The sequence below is a fragment of the Schizosaccharomyces cryophilus genome (assembly GCF_000004155.1).
Source record: "Schizosaccharomyces cryophilus OY26 unplaced genomic scaffold supercont4.2, whole genome shotgun sequence".
NCBI classification, from domain to species: Eukaryota; Fungi; Ascomycota; class Schizosaccharomycetes; order Schizosaccharomycetales; family Schizosaccharomycetaceae; genus Schizosaccharomyces; species Schizosaccharomyces cryophilus.
The window spans coordinates 131,866-146,779 of NW_013185625.1; the positions used below are offsets into that span (position 1 = coordinate 131,866).

At 35.4% G+C, this 14,914-nt stretch overlaps 6 protein-coding genes and 1 non-coding gene across 7 annotated transcripts in view; 2 read left to right on the forward strand and 5 right to left on the reverse strand.

Moving 5' to 3' along the window:
- Positions 1-1,053, reverse strand: SPOG_01605 (uncharacterized protein; the record flags this gene model as incomplete). The annotated part of the gene is made up of 1 exon (XM_013166708.1): positions 1-1,053. A coding segment is annotated over one exon (1,053 nt), but the record flags the coding sequence as incomplete, so codon positions are not given.
- Positions 1,054-2,610: 1,557 nt separating this feature from the next.
- Positions 2,611-2,725, reverse strand: SPOG_16175. Its single transcript, XR_001203075.1, has one exon. It is a non-coding gene; the product is annotated as a 5S ribosomal RNA (ribosomal RNA).
- Positions 2,726-3,691: 966 nt separating this feature from the next.
- On the forward strand, positions 3,692-5,174 carry SPOG_01606 (FAD-binding domain-containing protein; the record flags this gene model as incomplete). Its single annotated transcript, XM_013166709.1, has 2 exons — positions 3,692-3,735; positions 3,872-5,174. The coding sequence occupies 2 exons, from the start codon at positions 3,692-3,694 to the stop codon at positions 5,172-5,174; spliced, it is 1,347 nt and encodes a 448-aa protein (XP_013022163.1).
- A 3,536-nt stretch (positions 5,175-8,710) lies between these two features.
- SPOG_01607 (uncharacterized protein) lies at positions 8,711-9,153 on the forward strand (the record flags this gene model as incomplete). The annotated part of the gene is made up of 2 exons (XM_013166710.1): positions 8,711-8,948; positions 9,046-9,153. Exons 1-2 carry the CDS (start codon positions 8,826-8,828, stop codon positions 9,151-9,153), a joined length of 231 nt encoding a protein of 76 aa, XP_013022164.1. The 5' UTR covers positions 8,711-8,825.
- A 497-nt stretch (positions 9,154-9,650) lies between these two features.
- SPOG_01608 (uncharacterized protein) lies at positions 9,651-10,334 on the reverse strand (the record flags this gene model as incomplete). The annotated part of the gene is made up of 2 exons (XM_013166711.1): positions 9,651-9,985; positions 10,292-10,334. The coding sequence occupies 2 exons, from the start codon at positions 10,332-10,334 to the stop codon at positions 9,651-9,653; spliced, it is 378 nt and encodes a 125-aa protein (XP_013022165.1).
- A 1,619-nt stretch (positions 10,335-11,953) lies between these two features.
- Positions 11,954-14,436, reverse strand: SPOG_05265 (uncharacterized protein). The gene is made up of 2 exons (XM_013167477.1): positions 13,951-14,436; positions 11,954-13,904 (listed from the first exon to the last, which is right to left on the reverse strand). The coding sequence occupies exon 2, from the start codon at positions 13,488-13,490 to the stop codon at positions 12,702-12,704; it is 789 nt and encodes a 262-aa protein (XP_013022931.1). The 5' UTR covers positions 13,491-13,904; positions 13,951-14,436; the 3' UTR covers positions 11,954-12,701.
- The window catches only part of SPOG_05739 (uncharacterized protein), a gene marked incomplete at both ends in the record, with an annotated part of 1,083 nt that continues 585 nt past the window's right edge, over positions 14,417-14,914 (reverse strand). Inside the window, one exon of the mRNA XM_013167501.1 lies at positions 14,417-14,873. Within this exon, the coding sequence (XP_013022955.1) occupies positions 14,417-14,873 (457 nt within the window). The remainder of the gene's footprint in view (positions 14,874-14,914) is intronic.

Here is a 14,914-nt window from a genome sequence, read left to right on the forward strand (position 1 = left end):
TAAATCTGGATTTGAAGTAAAATATCTCGAAAATCCAATCATAGTACGGTCGTCACCATTAACGTCAGCCTTCAAACCCTTAAACTCTGGGCTGTCATAGGTATAATTACCAGTTTGCAAAATAGCCCCCTTCCATAATTTCTTGATAAAGTCATTGGAACCAACATTATCAGACCAGTTTGCATCTAAAAGTGCTTGGACCCTAGGCTCCACAATGGAAAGATAAGCAAGCTGCTTACCGTCGTTTGCGCGTTTTTGGAGCTCATTAACCACATAACTAAAGGTTGTAATAGGATGCACAGTATCTTCTTCAGCTTTCATTCCTTGGAATTTGATCCAAGGAGACAATCTGATTGCAAGCTTTTCAGCGCCAATTGTATCACTCAAGAGGTCAATAATCTCAAGCACGATTCTTGCACGATTCTCAATAGAGCCACCATAGTTATCTGTTCTTTGATTTGTAGCGGGCTGTAAGAATTGATCAAGCATGTATCCATGAGCACTGTGAATTTCCACGTAATCAAATCCAGCTTCCATAGCATTGATTGCTGCATTCTTGTAATCTTCATAAATAATGCCCTTGATTTCCTTTTCAGTCAATGCTCTCACAGGATTGCCTGCAGCTTCTGCAGCCTTCTTAGACTCTTCGCTTTCATATAAAGCAGAGGGAGATATCAAATCCAAGCCATGCTTTTTCAAAAGCTCTGGGGATCCAACTCTTCCTAAGAACCAAAATTGACACGCCATATAACTACCTTTAGCATGTACTGCATCAGTAATCTTTTTCCATCCTTGAACATGTTTGTCATTCCAAATACCAGGAATGTTAGGGTATAAGCCAGCGCGAGGAGAAATGAAGGTGGCTTCCGTAATGAGCAACGAACCAGGAGCTTGTGCTCTATCCGAATAGTATTGAAGCATCAAGTCGCTTGGAGTATGATCATCTGCAGCACGGAATCTTGTTGTAGGAGCAAAAGCTACCCTTTGATCCAGTGTATTTTTACCAATAGTAATCGGTTTAAATAAATTCGATTGTTCTAACCCAGCTGTCATTTTTTTTTTTTTTAAGAAGGTGGAGAGTGTAAACTTTACCAGGCTTGAAGGTACGAAAATGAGCGCTTATTTTCTGCAAGTCTTTTTCGATAGCGTTGCTTATATTTATATATGTACGGTAACGAAGAGCGTAGACGGAAATTTTTTTGATTGCTAGCTTACTAATATTATTTGTCAGAGGAAACGATTAGTAAGTCGTACAATAATGAATAAGCCATAAGGTTGAGATAAGATTATTTTAGCGAAGATATCTGTCATTTGGAACGATTATTGAAAAGCGCTTTGTCGGTTCTTACAATAGTGGACTTTTAACCGACAAATACTATACGATTTAATTACTTCCATTCAGACAAAGGTCATACTATTTTGATATATATATTGACATACACGGGGGAAATGGGTAAACATAGGAATAAAAGCAATGATGACAAAGATGGTTTGAAAAAAAAAAAATATTAGAAATTAATCATACAAAAACACACTGACATCCACACACGCATAATAGGACACAGAGGTAAACAAAAAAAGTTCCTTGGTCCTTTCTGTCAACGATAGTTAACAAAGCTACTTATTATATAGAGTTATATAGATAGCATCTCTTATTTATCCCCTTTGTCTTGCGCATGCAAATGGATACAACTATTGAGGAGCGTCTTGATGACCTCATTAAGGGATACCACGATGTCATGAAAGTTATCATCGAGGGACCTGCTGCAAAGTAGATTGATCTTTCCTGAATAAAGACCAATTTAGAATTCAGTTAGCCTTTAAGGGGGTTAAGGAATAGTTTGCTTTTTTTTCATGGACAAATGAAATGATTAAAATTCGTTTTAACGTTGGTATTGTCTGTTTGATTGAATTAAATATAATCGCAAAAGGATTCGTCGCTTTCATTGTAGTTTCAGATAAACTTGTATAGCGACAAAACGCTTAATTTTTGGTTTATTTTTTTCAATCGATGTTGTAAAAAAATCTTTGAAAACATACGTTTGAAATCAATACCTGTTTTCTTCAATGCATCACTTAAAAAGATCTTTAAAAGTTCCCAATATGCTCGATCGTATTCGAAAGAAAAATTTCGGAACTAAATAAGTACGCGAATGTAAATAAGAATAGATAGAGTATATTTAGAATATTTAGTAAAACGCAGGATATGATTTTTAAAAATTTTCTTTTTCAAAAGTAGCTTTTTGCGAAATTCTTTCATTTAATATTTTCATGAAATGATGATAGATTCGTAAAAAGTACATAATGAGAGTTTTTTGTTGATTGAATATTACACGAATCAATTGAAAGAAGTTAGGAAAAACTTTTGTTTCTTTTATCTATTTGCTTTTAAGAATCGTTAAAATAGTTTAATTTTTGTTTTGATGAATGAATGGTAGTTTTTTTATTGTTCACTTGTTTGATGATTTCGGTTACTGTGAGCAACTGTTTCTAATGGGCATGTCGATAGGAAGCGCAATTATGATGAGTGAGAGTCAATTAAATTTTTACAAAGAAGAAAAGAACAGTATTAACATCAAAAAATAAAAAATACAAACAAAAAATAGTAAAAGCCTACAGCACCCCGGATTCCCATGTTGTCTCCAACCATAGTACTAACGAGGCCCTCAGACGCTTAACTGCAGTGATCGGACGGGAACTGGTGTTTTCGCCTAGGTGTGGCCGTAGACGGTGGTAAAACTTATTTTGAACATTATTATCCTTGTTTCCGTTGGCTTTTAATTCTTCCAAAGTTTGCAATGAATCCGATCCCTCTGTTCAAAATGTTTGTTCTTTTTATTCAGCTTACACTACCATGAAAGCAATGCCGTCCTAGCGCGTCGACAAAAGCTTTATGTGATGTCTTTGATGTACTGATGTTTTGTTTAATTCTTTTTTATATTTTTTTCTGATTTTCTTTTCTTTGAAGTTTAAGCGACTTTTATTCTGGGTGGCAGCTTTTAGCGCACAGACAACAATGGCAGCCAACGGTTTGCGCTTATTAGTAATGCAAAGCTTCGTTGATTCCAATGCAAGGCAGTTGAACGTTTGATCTTAATTTCTCTTCATGAGCAAATAAAAAAAAAGCGCACATTCCCAGCAAAATTAGCGCAAAACAATTCGCTCAACTCTTGCAAATTTCATCATGGCGGAAACATTTATAATCGATTGTTTTGCACATTTGGAAATCAGTTATCCCTTTGCCTAGAATTGTTTTGACGGCGACAGCTTATGTTTTGCTGCCAGCGTGGTATGCAGAATCACAAGTGAATTCAATATTGGACAAAAATTAAACACAATTGATTGATTGGGATTAAACAGTTTTTAGCGACTTATTCACTTCTATTGACTTTCTTTCCTTTCATTGCATTCCGTTCTTTTTGCGTTTGCATTTTACGTTTTACGTTTTACCAAGTCAACTCAACCCAACCATGACCCTCACGGCTCATCACAAATATGCTATCATCTACATTTGTCTGATACTGGGGTTGCTAATACTGTTCGGCTTTTTATTCTTGGTCGAGCGCAGTCGCGTTTGCTACAAGTCAAATCAATTAATGAATTTTCCGGAAAACCATAAAAAAAAACCGAATTTTCTAGCCAAAACTTACATCTTTTTCCGAAACTACTACTTGCATTTAGTGACAACCAAATGGCTACTTACCATAATATTTGTGCTACTGGTTTGCGCCGTAAGTATTCCTTTTATAGGTGAAGAGACTCCTAAACTTGGTTCAAAAAATATTGCAAAAAAAAATTGGAATAGAGATTCCGTTTGTTCTCGTTTTGCTTATCTAGCTTGCGCTCTTTATATTGTAACATACCTCTTTAGTTTAAAAAACAATCCCTTTGCTCTGATGCTTCTCACGTCCCATGAAAAATTGAACTACATTCATCGTCGATTGTCCATCTTTGCATTGTTGTTTGGACTCATTCATGGGATTGGGTACATAGGAATTGCCGTCGCTGATAATGTTCATTACCGCTTGGCGGGCGGAATGTATTTAACAGGATACGCAATCATAACCTTTACGGTTGTCATTGCTATCAGCAGTATCTCATTCATCCGGAAAAAATATTATGAATGGTTTTTTGTTTTACACCACCTTTGCAGCATCGGATTATTGTGTAGCATTTGGCTTCACAGTCAGAATGCCGCTGTTTATATGAAAGTGTGTGTATCCCTGTATGCCTTCGATCGTGGTCTGCGTATGTTGCGAAGTTTTTTAAATTCTTCCAAGTTTCAGATCTTCCTCTGGGATGATGATTTGATTTACTTGCGAGGACCAAAACCGAAATCACTATTTTTTTCCTTACCCTGGGCGGCTGGAAACCATGTCTATTTGAATATTCCTTCTCTCAGTTACTGGCAATTGCATCCCTTTACCATGGTGAGTTCGCCCACTGGCGATTATGTTGAGATGATGATTGCGGTACGGACAGGTTTCACGAAACGCCTTGCTGGCCATGTTAAAAAGAGTGGATCTGTAAAACAGGTCCTGCATGAGGAAGAGGGAAAGCTTGGTCTGGAAAGTTCTTCTTGTAAAAGTGAGCATTCAGAAAAACAACCCTCTTCCTGGTCGTGGTCCCCTATTTCTTTGGACGTACCCAGTCATCAAATGACTGTGTTGATGGATGGACCCTATGGCCCTACGACGAATCTTTACAATAACTATTCATATGTACTTTTCCTGTCGAGTGGTGTTGGTATTACATATACTCTGCCGATTTTAAAAGACATCATTCAATCAAAGTCGTCAAAAACAAAGAAAATCACGTTTGTCTGGAGCTGCAGATCGAAATCCCTTTTCGTAGCTATTTTCAACTTATTGAAAGAACTCATGAAGGACGAGAGTCAGATTCAACTAGACATTACTTGTCACTTTACAAACAGTTATTCATACAAGGAGATTCCGGATATTCAGTTCCTATCAAACAAAAATTTTTATCTCCGACTTTTAGATGGTCGTCCTCTTTTTGATCACTATTTGAAACCATGCTTGGAAGAAGCACAAGGGCAGACCGCTGCCATTGCGACTTGCGGTTCAGAGAGCTTCTTGAAGCATGTCAAAAAGAATGTCACCTCATGTGTAACAACTTCAGATGATTTGTTTCAACATTACGAAGAAATGTGACTTCCGCTCTTGATTCTGGTTTGTTCTTTTTTTTTTCTGTTTTTAGCTATGAATGCGCGACAACACTCTTTTACTAAATATGAATTCGCGTATGCAAAATGTTTTCCTATCAGGGTTTCTTCTTTTGCAGTACATATTCCTTGATTTTAAATTGGTTTTAATGGCTCTTTCTCTGTGTACGTTTGTTTGAAAAAATGCTTATGAATTCTTGTTACGATGTTAATGAATGAAAGAGCATGTGATGGACTCACAGTCATGAATCTGAATGATTTACAGGTTATTTATTAATAATTTTTTTTCTTTTTAAAAAATATAACATAATAGTAGCATAGATTGATAACGTAGAGTAAGATTGCGTAAGCGTGAAAGCAAGTATGAATCTGTCACGTCAGTGTCATGGGAGAAATCTCACACGCTATGAGAAAATAAATCGAGTGGAAGTAATAAGTACAATTACAAAATTGTCTATTGGAATTGGACGTGTTAGTACTACGTCTAGCGATCTGATTAACTAAAAGAAACCACTAAGAATCAATTTTATTTAGCCTGATCAGCCAAATCTTCCAATTTAAAAAAATTTCGGCTGTAGGTTCATGGTATATACAACTATTCAGATATAGTGTATGTCAGATTTTTCTTTGTTTTATAATTTCCATTCCGACGTCGTTTTCACAATTTTTATATTTTACTTCCCCATCTCCATATTTTTCTATTCCCACCTTCCTTGGATAGCTATCCATCATTAGAATAACACAAAAAAAAAGAAATTTCTATATCCCAAATTAAACGTCTGAAAAGTATCACTTTTCAGTATACCCAGTGCAGTGAGCGATTTCAAGGGCATTGGCCGTTTTCCGTTATCTTTTTTTGTTCGCTTTTCTTTTCGAAACCAAAACTTTTTCGTTTTTTTAAAAGTTGACTTAATATTAACCGAGGACCTTTGTTTTTTGATTGATCTATTATTATTTTTTCTCCCTAACTTTCGTATCCAAGTCCGGTCAGGTCATCTGTAAATACTTACCGATGTACAAAGGTCATTTTGAAAAGTATGCATTAAAATTGACACAAGTTGCAGATACAAATAATCAACTTTTACTACTGCCACGCTCGCTAGAACGTTCAGCACTTGCAATTCAATACATCAAGAACTCTTAATTTTTAGAGGATCTACATTTTAGTTGGGAGGCTAAAATTAACTTTAAATAGTTTTATTCTCATAGTTAACACCAGTACCAAATGTGTTGGTGTCCCTGCTTTCTTCAAATAGTCGACCAAAAAGGAATTGCGCCACCATCTCATTCGTAGAAATTTGCATGACTATTAACCCTCGAAAAGATTTCTGTTCCCTAATCGACTTTAGCAATTCACTCATAATTCTTCGCTCAGGGGATCCTCTCCATTTTTGAAAACTGCGTGCAAACGGTATTGCTAGCACAAACCTTTAATTCGCGTGGAGATGGAAACTTTTATTATGAGATTATTTTAAAGTGAACTGTAAATTCCTTTGGAAAAAATTGAAACATTTTATAAAAAAAAAAACGTTTTCATGACAAGGATAAACTTTCAGAAATGGGGGTACGTGACATAGTTTGTGTATAGAGTGTGGGAAACAAACCTAGGTTGAACTACGAGTTTAAATAAACGATGAAGTTACTAACCGATTGAGTCTTTCAAACCAGTAAACTCCCCATATAGATGTGGTAGAAAACATAAAAAAATTCTCTATAGCCAACCATTTGATAAAATGCTTCCAAATGCCTAAATGATAAAACTAAATTAAAGCAACAAGAATTATTAAGGAATGATGAATAATTAAAATGTGAGGTTGTTAGTAGAATAATTTTATAGCTTCAACTTAAATCCTTTGAGTTTGTTCTTATTTTTGACGTAGGTAGCTTTTTCAAAAATAGTACATAATGCTAATTCTTCTGATGCTTCGTTCTTTTGTCTTTACATTGGTACATTTTTCGTTCTCAAAGATATATCTATTTTATAAATGGAACCCAGAAACCTTAGTTTTAAACCAAGAACATATGAAATTATTCTTGTAATGGACATATGGCTCGGACTTTCAAATTCTTGGAAAGGTTGAGAACGGAAATCTGCTTTATATGCGGAATGATTCTAACTTCTTAGAAAAATTTCCGTTAAAAAGTCCTCTCAATATATGAAAGGATTCAAAGGTTAAAATTAATAACCCTGACTTCATTCCTTACATTTACTCCTTCTATAAAGAAGCCGACTGTTGTAGTGTCGGCCTAATGGAAGCGATTTACTCCAGCAGTTATTTGGATAGCTGGGGTTCCACATTATCATCAGGACCCAACGATAGACTGGTATTTTGCTGAAGCGCATCAGTTGTACCAAAAGAACCGAATGGATGAACTTGTTAAACATTTGTATGAAAGTTGGTTTCAGTTGAAAAAAGAAAATTACGATTGGGTTACCGTGTTTAAGGAAGATATAACAGAACTTCTGTATGAAGAAGAGTTTGATAGGGTTTTTGATTTGAAGTGGTATCTCATGAAAAGCAACGATGATGTATCCATGTTATTATCCCTTGTGGACGAGATCCTGAACCATTTGTCATATCTATGACATGTTAACTGACATAGGTTTTAGGAAACAGCTATTAGTTGGTCAAGTAAATCCGTGTAAATACTGCTTTACCAATAATTCAAGCACCCAGTAGGGAGACAGGATATGCGAATTCAGCATCCTTGATAGATCCCTCATACCAGATTAGTCCGATGATTTGGTGACTGGAATGAAAAGGGGCCTGCTGAAACCAGTCAATATGGACACTAGGTTGGTTAGACAATGATATGCATCAACTAAGCGTGGTTATCTACTGGTAGTAAAAATTTTCAATAATTGCTATTTATTCAACATTCATAAGTTGCTTTTTTGTTGCATGTACCACTCGTGGGTAGGTAGTCTTAGTTTCATATAGCTAGTAATGATTCGTTAACGGCATTCGTTACAATTCATCTGACATAGACATCACTTTAAGGACGTCCTATATGCATGTATTATTTATTGCCGACATCTATTGTCTTACGCTAAGGCTACCCCTCAAAAAGAATTGTCTCCTATACCAGTACAAGCGTTATTTGCAAACTATTGCAAGTACCGAATACTGAACACCAAGTCACAGGAACGATTTCATTCGGCTAACCCATTTGCTAAACCGTTTTTTACAAAAAAAGAAAAAGTGAAAAAAAAAAAAAATATAGAAGTGCATCACCTAGGAGTCGATCCTCAGAAAATGTTACATAAAAGCAAGTTTTCGATTATAGTACTCCAATCAAAAAGTTCTCTACAAAAAACTGGCTCTTTCTATCTATTCCAGTGTATATATGCAAAGTTTACAAGGATGAAATTCGTCTTTTAGATTATCATGGTATTATTTTAACCCCTTACAGTCCTACGATATGTCTCGCTGAATTGACTGTTATTCGGTAAGTAACAGAAGCAAAACAATAGGCAGAAACTGAATTTGTAAGTCAATTTCAGATATTACAGATATTCCATGACAAAACTTTTGTTTTTTGTTTTTTATTTTGGGAACTTAGCGTTTTGTTTTGCACATCCTTTCTCGTATGTCAAAAAGATTCGGCCGTTACGTTGGGTTAGAGACAAAGAAGGAAAATGGATGCCACCGAAGTAATTCTTCGTAAAACCAGAAAGACAAATACAAAAAAAAAGAATTTCAAAAAAGTTTATCCTATTAACTGTTCTAATGTTTATATGACAGTCGGAAGAAACAACGAGGTATGAAACAGTTCATGAGAACGGATGAATATAGATGTCTGGCACAGACAAAAAGTCGGTGGAAATAATTCATATGTATTTGATGTATTAAAATGAGACTAAAAGAACTAAAAAAAAAAACACGCATGGTTATGGTAGTCATGAAAGGGCCGAGTCCCTTCAAAATCGATTAAAAGGAAAGAGAAATTATCAAGCATTTCATTAATTCATATGAAAGTATTCTACTAGAGCAAAAAATGCTTACAACAGTGAACAAACCAATGTCGAATGACTATAGTAAAAAAGAAAGAAAATATCTGAAAAAGACCTTCGGTCTATCTACTAGTTAGTTCCCTCTTCATTATGGAAAACTCAACAAAATTATAATTAAATTAAATGCCAAACAAATGTACAGATACAAATTTTCCTTAATAATTGAAACTGAAGATGATGCCAACTCAGTTTGGTTCATTGCCTGTCTATTCGAAATAGACTTGAAATTTGGTGAGATAAAATACAAACTTGTATGTCTTCTAGTATTTTCTCTTTGTGTATTGAAATAGTCCATAAACTTCTTTTCATTTTCGAAACTCTTTTCTTTATCGGTGTAAACAGTTGAATGAGAAGTATTTCTTAAGAAAGTTATACATGTTTGATTTCCGTCACAAGGGTATAAGTAGCTTTCGTAAATTGCATACGGACTTTTAATAGCCCAACTTGTATTTAAATACGAACACGTGGTCTGTGGGGTAATATATGAAAATTTTCGCTCGTCCACAATGGAAACGGATTGTTCACGTCGAGTACATGGGAAGAATCGTTCATGCTAACATCAACATCGTTTTCGCTGTTTAACATGTTGAAGCATTTTGGGGAATCTCCCGAGTAGCGCGTGGGCTTGTCTTTTGCGTATATGCAGGTGACACTGGTATTATCCGCGGGAACTGTCAATATCGAGCTAACATTTTCCATATACGAGTTAATTCCTTGTCCGTCAACAGGAGGAGGATTTTGAATAAAAGAAAGGTTTCCAATGCAGTTGAAATCATATGGAAAAGCTTGGATATAAAATGGGTAGTTAGCAATTCTCGCACTTGCATTGGTATTATTTTCTAAAGACAAAGGATCATAAGCGATCCATGCCCGCGCGAGTGAAAAGCAGAGTGCGAGGATTAGTATGCAGATAGAATACTGCAATCTTTAGAAAAAGTAGCGAAGTAAACGGTAGTCGTAGAAAAAAAGATGAAAAGATTTATCCTTCCTTTTCGTTTACAATGATACAATGAAACAATAATGGTTTATTTCGTTTCGCTATCGCTTTGCACTTTTTGAATTTAAAATTACGGGTGAACCGAAACGCATACCATACCATCCAAATTTTTTGTCCACTTCGCTTTTAGTAGTCATACCAAATTAACTGAGAGATTTAACGGATCCTTAAAGCACTTTTTGGTTATTTCTTAATCTTTGTTTTATAATTGGCACATCAAGTTTCCTTAACTTTTTTTTTAATTTTTTTTCCTGTCAATAACGTGTAATTTTTTGCAGGCCTGTGTAAATCAGTGAATAATAAAGCACACAATAATGACTATGTAAGACTTCGTTCTCTCAACAGAAACTCATAGGTATTAAGTTTGTCGTGAAAGCTATTGATGAAAGTGAGTTGAGTTGTTTTCATTGTATTTCAATAAAAATCACAAGTATCATCATTATTATTGGACGAATGAAGGATGCTAAAAATACGTTACATAATGAATTTAATACTTGCATTTCTTAAAAGAAATCCTCAATATAACGCGAGAAAACAATGTGATGAAATTAAAACATTTAGCGAAACCCAAAAAATTTCCGCACCAACTAAAGATTGCAAAACACCATCACAAAAAATCAGATTCATTTGAAACATACAATCCTATATTCTACTTATTATATCCACTCGATAAACATTCTCGTAACGTGTGAGATTTTTTCCGTAATACTTTTCTTGTGAAAGTGTTTATGTCCTACTTGGTAAAGACTTATTCTAAAGACAACGTCCTGACTCTAGTAAAAACATCTTTAGCAACGATCAAACAACATTAGAAAGCTGTTGAAGTAAATTTACGTGTTAATGTATTTGATAGTCTTTTTTGTTTTTCTTGTTTAATTTTTCGTACCTAATTATTTGTATGGCTTAATTTATAAATATAATTTATGAAAAGTCTAAAAACAAAGAAATTGAAAATAATCACAATTATGTCAACAGCGACATCACGGAAAGGAACGCCTACTCAACTTAGACAAGCGTACTTCTGGCTGAACTACTTGTTGCACTGAAACTGATTTGGGCAAAATTAATCAAAAGTAACGCTTTCTCCAACTTAACCGGTAATACTGCGAAAGCTGGCAAATAGGCCATGCATGGCCGTTTTCTAGTTCGGAGAATCTACCGTAATTGGCAAAGTGCACCAACTGAGAATAAAGAAGGGTTTATCATTCCGTTGCAAGAAGAGAAGATGCTGGTAGGTTTTGTCACGATTGGATCCTTACAGCGTATAACTTGTATTTCGAGTGGTTAACTGCTAAACAATATATGATTGTCTCCTGATTCTGACGGTATTTACTCATATAGACGTTATCAATGTCGAGGGACTCGTAACAAATGAATGCAAATAAACGCAAAATTATATAGCCAGACTAGTAGAACCTTGCAACCTGAATATTCCAACAACAGTCATAGTTTCAATAGTTTCTCTGAATTAGTTATCGCATTTCAAGTTTCTGTAATTGATAGTAACTCTTATTATAGCTTTTATCTGCGAAAAAGTGTCCATATTTTTAATAGAGTCTTTTCCAAATTTTGTTTACTGTGCGTAGTATTTGTAACGATAACACGTATCGTGACAATCACTATAACAGGAACGTAAATCTCACTTTACAATTCACAGGTATTTCAAAACATTACTTAAGTGTATCATAGTGTTACTCGTGAATAAAAAAATAAATAGTTACTAAATTTTTATTAAAATATTGAACTAATTTATTTTTTCATCTATTATTTCAAGTCCAGTATCGTCAATACCAAGATCGTTGATGTTGATTTCATCAAAATCAGCACTTAAAATTTTTTATGAAAAAGCTCATAAAAGCTTTCAATCTTCAGAATAATCATGTGTCGCAAGGCATGCCTAGTTAAAGTTTAATTCTTGTACTATTCTAGTTTCCTTCATAAATTCGCTTTGTTCCTTATAAGCGTCAAGAGTATGATCCAACACAAAGCAAAGATCATTAGCAAATTCAAAACATAGGCAAACAAATCTTAAAGCTCTCATTTTTTGTATCCTAATTTGAAAACTTTTAATCGATTACTTCCACTTCCCACTGGGCCAAGCAAGAAAGCAACTGTAGTAAGGCGACCACAATCGATAATGATATATTAGGATCACTCTCTAAATTTTACAAAATATAAAGCTTTTATGATCACCATGGTCCGTAAATATGACGATTAATGGATTTTGTCCTTCAGGTGTCAATTCTCCCGTGTACATAGATGAGTTTGCGGTCAAGAATAGCTGATTTACTGTTGAAAATCAACGAAAACTTCTTTTAGGAAAAAATAAAATCTCACGACCGCCACCCTTGCAGATACTCCCTTCTCCACCGATCTTTGCACGCCTTGTAAAATCTCTGTTTATAAACGATTCTCTTATGGATGTTATTTCAAGCCCTCATCGTACCACCATTCATTACTGGTTCAATATTTGGTTAATTTTCGTTGATATCTTTAAGGATGGGTTAATCCGTTTCGGGCTCATGCAAAGGTCCATAACTGTCGTTATTTTTAATTTGCAACAATTCATGCCATCTTAAGCTTTCCCTAAGAGAGTTGATAAAAAACTCATGAGGCAAGTAATTAAAGGTATCATCAGTATTCTTTTCAGCTTGCAAATTCGAGCTTCGCATACAACCATTTTCTACATTTACACAAGAGTTTTTCGGGTCTTTTTTGTGATCTAAAAGTTTCTCTCTGAAGTAATTGGATATCAGGTAATAATTTCTCAACCCCATTGGTCTTTGGATGTCCTTGTACACTACTCTTGAAAATAATTGTTGAGGCAGTCGGCCTCTTGTACGCTGACCCCTTACTACAAACATCACATCACGGTACGGGAAAAATGTCTCATCACGTCCACTCATTAGATACTTAAGGAAGTATTCGAAAGGTCGTACCAATGCATAATATCGCAGAGCCAGAATGGAAAGAGACTCTGGAAGAAATATGACAATTGGCTGTTTTGCGTACTTCATGTTGCAAGCCTTATTGTGCCTGGTACAAATCATAATCCGACCAAACAAGAAGTTAATTTTATTGGTTATTTTTGTCAAATCTCTCAAAGACCATAAAGACTTTTCTTCAGCTCGCACCGGTTGACCCGCAGATATACACACCAAACAGTACAAAAGCTCATTGAAATACGATGCTTTTTGTCTGTATTTGTTAATTGCATTACTTGACCATACTAATTTGTCAAGATTGGACTCCCCGTGCAAATCGATATACTCTTCGAGTGTTTTCGATGACATTGTATTTTAAAACTTGTTCCGAAGTTCATCTTTCGCAAGCACAGTTTTTAACAAAATTGTTTCGACATTGGTCTGTCCAGAGAATTGCTAATAATCGATCTGCAGCCGCTGACATTGTCTTCAATGAAAGTTAACAACGAACGAGCCGGCAGCCCTTCTACGTTTACACCGAAGCAAAGTTCCTGAAAGAGCACTTGTAATTGTTGAAACAAACTTTGATATAGTTGAATCAAATCATTCAGCGAAAACTGCATAATGCCTTGCTGCTTTCTACCATAAGGAAAGATAGAGCCATCAGGACTGTACGATATCAAAGTTGGGCTCAAACCGACGGGTTGAATGACTTGTTATTCTACCGCCATCATTCGGTGGACAAGTTTATTTGCTTTACAAATATTTTCATAAAAATTATGTCTTCCTAAAGTTATAAAACGAAACACGTGGGTATATAAAATCGTACCTGCTTTATGAAAGTCTATGATAGAAGACTCGCTAGTTTTCCTCCTTTCAACCAAGAGTTGTAATTCGTACACTGCAACTAGGCGACATGAATCAGTCAATCCAACAACATACGGTGAAATTAAGGAAGCACACTTCGGCTTTCCATCCTTATTCGTCGACTTAGTTGCCATGAATTTGTTAATTTCTATGTCTCGCAAGTCCTCATCAAACTCGTACTGCCGTGAAATTACCTTCCTTGAGGTATTATGCAACTCTAGGTGCGCCATTTCTTTATGAAATCCTATCGTCATTATCGCTTCATTATCATTATTCGTTTCTTCAATAGAGCGCGACATTCAGTTTCACACATACATTAGCAAGAAGGCGTTGAAGTTCTTCACTGTTTAGCACTGAATTTTTTTCAAAAGAAATAACGGATATTTTGAACTCGTTTCCGTATAATCTACAGCAGTATCTTTTTTTGTTTAACGGAGTGTAAGCACTGTAGCTTTCATCACCACGAATAGCTGCTTGGTACGAAAACCCATATTTTCCAGATACTGGAATCCCTGAAAGTAGTAATGATTCAACTCTCTCACAACTATATCCCAGTCAGTCAAGTCACCTGTACCGGAACTCATTATATTGCGATTGTAATTGAATTCCTTGGCTAATGTCGTCCACTTCAGTTGCTGGATCAAAAGATCTGGAGCATGTGTATTCTCCGTGTGTCCTATAGAAGAATCAATTTTCGTCATTGAGAGTTTTTCTCCATCTCTTTCAGCGATGGGAATATAGTCCACTTTAAGATAGTGATCACCGATGCTTTCTTTCTTCAACTGTTGAAGCGGAACACGACGTATGCATTCTTCAAGGTACCTAGTTCCATGATTATGTCGTATATGATGACGAAAACTATCAAAGTTTCCATGGACATAGCCACTTGCATTACGAGCACACAAAACACACTCGTATCCATTCGT

Coding starts and splice junctions, on each gene's coding strand:
- SPOG_05265 (XM_013167477.1), bottom strand. CDS start 13,490: ATGTCATCGAAAACACTCGAAGAGTATATCGATTTGCACGGGGAGTCC.